This window comes from Salvelinus alpinus, chromosome 18 (assembly GCF_045679555.1).
Source record: "Salvelinus alpinus chromosome 18, SLU_Salpinus.1, whole genome shotgun sequence".
NCBI classification, from domain to species: domain Eukaryota; kingdom Metazoa; phylum Chordata; class Actinopteri; order Salmoniformes; family Salmonidae; genus Salvelinus; species Salvelinus alpinus.
This window is the reverse complement of record NC_092103.1, coordinates 34,536,156-34,540,068: the sequence shown is the minus strand read 5'-3', so window position 1 is coordinate 34,540,068 and position 3,913 is coordinate 34,536,156. Positions and strand designations below refer to the sequence as shown.

The window sequence follows — 3,913 nt, the reverse complement described above, 5'->3', positions numbered from 1 at the left end:
TGTACCTGGGAGTAAATCTGTAAATCCTAACCTCGGATGTATCCTTCCGCTGCGGAGTGATACCAATATATTGGAGTGATCCAATATAGTGAAACATAACATAATCAGTACTACTTGTTGTAGGTGCACACAATCTTGGCTTTACATTAAAACGGCGATATATAAATTCTACCATAGTAGACGTTAGACCTTGGCTAGTAGAAAGGGTCAAAAGTAATTTTTCAACTAAGCTGTTCTTGCAAATAAACGTATTTTTCCGAATGGAGGGCAGAAAAAGTATCTTATGTCTGTGTTCAGTTTCATATGGTTCTCCAACAACCAGAGAATATGCCTTTTGCATGTGTGTAGATCTCACAGAAAGCTGCTGAGGGGAGGACAGCACATCATGGATAGAAGTGAGCAAATGGCATTGCATTAAACACATGGACACCATGTGTGTGTATTTGATACCATTCCACCAACTCTGCTCCAGCAATTACAATGAACCCCATCCTCCCCAATTAAGGTGCCAACAACCTCCTGTGGTAGGTCTTTGTTTTGGTCGGACTGTGTGATGTGCTACCAGGCCAGCGCATCACACAGTGCGACCAAAACAAAGATCTACACACATGCAAGAGGCATTTCTCACTATCTTTATGAATATTCTGTTTTTTTGGCTAACAATCTGCAACTGAAGGTATAACGGCTACAATGGAAGAATTCACTATTTCCGTTTTAGTGTATAGCTAACCCCATCTATGATGCACACACTGTATTTTGGTTTAAACATATCACTAATTTAAGAAAACTAACTAACTACTATTAAGAATACCTGCTCTTTCCATAACATAAACTGACTAGGTAAATGCAGGTGAAAGCTAGGATCCCTTATGATGGTAACTCTGTTAAATCCACTTCATTCAGTGTAGATGAAAGGTTAAATAATAATTTTTAAGCCTTGCGCCATGTGTATGCCATTCAGAGGTTGAATGGGCATTGTAAATAAGAATTTGTTCTTAAATGACTTGCAGTTAAATCAAGGTTAAATAAAAAGCGGGGTATGGTAGTAGATGCCAGGCACACCTGTTTGAGTGTGTCAAGAACTGCAAAACTGCTGAGTTTTTCACACTTATTAGTTTCCTGTGTGTATCAAGAATGGTCCACCACCCAAAGGTCATCCAGCCAACTTGAAACAACTGTGGGAAGCAATGGAGTCAACATGGGTCAGCATCCCTGTGGACAGCTTTTGACACTGTAGAGTCCATGCCCTGACTAATTGAAGGCAAAAATGGGTGCTCCTAATGTTTAGCAAACTCAGTGTAAAAGGCACTGTGCACCTAATGTTTTGTACAGTGGAAGAGGCACGGTATAGTCAATACGTCATCTGCATTTGCCGTGCAGCATTTACGGTGATACGGCCTTTGCAGACGTCATGGCATTCATACATCTTGCACTTCACAGAGCAGTGGAGTAGAGCTGTTGTCAAGGAATTGAGTTTGCGTTTATACAGGACCTCCTGCCCCCACCTACCGTCAAACAATCATGTAAATGCAGAGATATATGGAGCTCTACGCATTGTTACAACATTTGGGATGCGCACAGCGATGCAGAGCTCAATCTGGACCCTGCATGCCTCCGGAAGCTCCGTGATTGCATCACATCTTCCAAAACGGAGCCCCCAACCACATTTTAGATCCCGTAAGACAAATAAGTTCCCTGTTTAGTTAACACATATAGCCCAAGCGGCCCATGACAAGTTGGATGAAAAACATATTACGATTTCCATTGACATTTATTATCATTACATATACTTTCTACAATTACAATCCCCCAAATTCATGTGTCATTTTAAAGGGTGCCCTTTAGGCAAGGAGGAATTCATGAAGTCCACCTTCATCTCCAGTTCAGCATCAACTGCAGCCTTAAACAAGGAGAAAACAGTTCAATTCAAATATAATTGACAATGTACAGTAACATCACAATATTCCTGTTGTATTGTAGAATGGCAAAACTCACCAATTCTCGCTTTGCCTCTTCAATTTTCACTTGAGCAAGAGATGGACTCTAGGGAACAACGATATCATTAAGCAGAGCATATCACCAAAATAAAAAAAGGAAAATTAAAATTAAATGTAGTTTAAAAAATAAAAAAAACATTTCTTAACTGGGCTCAAATCTCTGTAGGGTTCGAGTTTCTTTGACAAAGGTAGAATTTCTTGTTTCAACGTGTAAACTTGCTGCAAAGGGAAGATCAGAAACTCATTGCAATACATTTCACAGCAAAGCAGAACAGCCAACACGTCCATCATAACATGAGGATACCTCACATAGCTCCATCAGAGCTTGGTGGGAGATCCGATTCTCCATGTGTCTGGATGTTAGCTGGTCCTGAGGGTGAGAGAATGAAAATGCATGGCTTATGACAAAAGCCAAAAGAATAACATAAATGCATTTCTACCAGTCAAAAAGCCCTAACCACCTGACAATGTTTTCAAGGTTGACTTTTGACTTCCCAGGTCAATAAATCAAAAGCTACCCCAATCCAACATCTCAAAACCAGAAAGGATATCTTGACCTGTGAAGAAAAAGAGAGTAAACATTAACAGCACATAAGATGACAGAAGTCAAAGGTTCTGACCTCTGCCTTCTTGTTTCGGTATGAGAGGTCTTTGGATTTTGCTTTGACAAAGTCCATATTCAGCAGTCTTTCTTCTGCTTTGGCACTCTCCACCTCTTGAGCTTTCATTGTTTTCTTGATGTCCCTGTAATCAGATGATTACGTAAATTAATGAACTCTAAAGCTTTACAGATGTGTGCATTTAAAATAATGTAACATTTCAGGTTCATGACTGTGTGATCCTCTTACTCTTGGAAGGTTTTCCGTAGAACAAGAACGGCCCCAAGTTTATTTCTGAGGGCATTAAGCTCCCTATCAAGTCTCCTGTCCGTCTTTTCAGATTCCAGAAGCTCATTGGTCAAGTTATTCACCGCTGGCACAAAGCTAAACAAACAGCATGGATGTAAGATTATTTTCTTGCAAGTTTATCATGAGAATCCATCTTGTATGGCTTTCTGTGAGTGCCATTGTGTGTACATCAGTGCATTACCTGCTCAGAGATGTGTCTCGGACGCCAAGTACCTTAGCGTTTGCCACCAATGCTGACAGGTAGTCTGATGCAGGTTTTGACAAGCTTCCAGAGGATAAGCCCACTCCTTGTAATACAACATTCTGGAGATGAACACCTAGAAAGATTGATTTAAAATCAAAGGAACGACATTACAGTGCAAAAAAGAAAGACCCTGTGCACAGCTGTGTGTCTAGACAACATTACTGTATTGACATGTCAGCCAGAGTGGGGCTTGAAGTTGAACCAGTGACACATAATATTCCCCAAGTGTCTCAATCATTCAGGTTACCGCTTAAGATTAATTTAACAGTACATGCAATGTTCACTTTACCATCAGCCTGATACTCAGAAGTTTTCTGTTTCTGATCCTCAATGAGCAGGGAAGTCTCATTGCATCGAACTTCACTTGCTTCTGCAAGCTGGTACAGTATGTCGACAGTCCGTGTGTTAACTTCATATTCTGGAATAGTTTGATCTCCAAAGACTGTGCTGAGCCACTTGCTCACCTGAAAAGTGTAAACAAACACCAAGTTTACAGCTACCTCACTAGCTTGTTAGCATAGATTTACAGCCCTGAGAGATGGTTTAAAAAGAGACATTTATTAAAATAAGAGCACAATCAACATCTCTGGTATTAACACTACCTTCTTGTTTTTTTCACACATATCAACGGGCAGCCCAGACAAACAATACAGTAAAAGACTGACTCTCGGCTGAGAGAAGCTTTCTGAAAGTAATGGGAATCCTGACTATGAACCGAAACGTTTCCCGCCCACCGTTCATTCTACAGCTTCCGGTTTGCGATG

At 40.6% G+C, this 3,913-nt stretch overlaps 1 protein-coding gene across 1 annotated transcript; it reads right to left on the bottom strand.

Annotated features, from left to right (window-relative positions):
* Positions 1-1,752: 1,752 nt before the first annotated feature.
* On the bottom strand, positions 1,753-3,904 carry haus1 (HAUS augmin-like complex, subunit 1). Its single transcript, XM_071351124.1, has 9 exons — positions 3,752-3,904; positions 3,439-3,613; positions 3,087-3,222; positions 2,846-2,980; positions 2,618-2,741; positions 2,302-2,367; positions 2,145-2,216; positions 1,996-2,043; positions 1,753-1,900 (listed from the first exon to the last, which is right to left on the bottom strand). The coding sequence occupies exons 1-9, from the start codon at positions 3,770-3,772 to the stop codon at positions 1,823-1,825; spliced, it is 855 nt and encodes a 284-aa protein (XP_071207225.1). The 5' UTR covers positions 3,773-3,904; the 3' UTR covers positions 1,753-1,822.
* Positions 3,905-3,913: the final 9 nt, after the last annotated feature.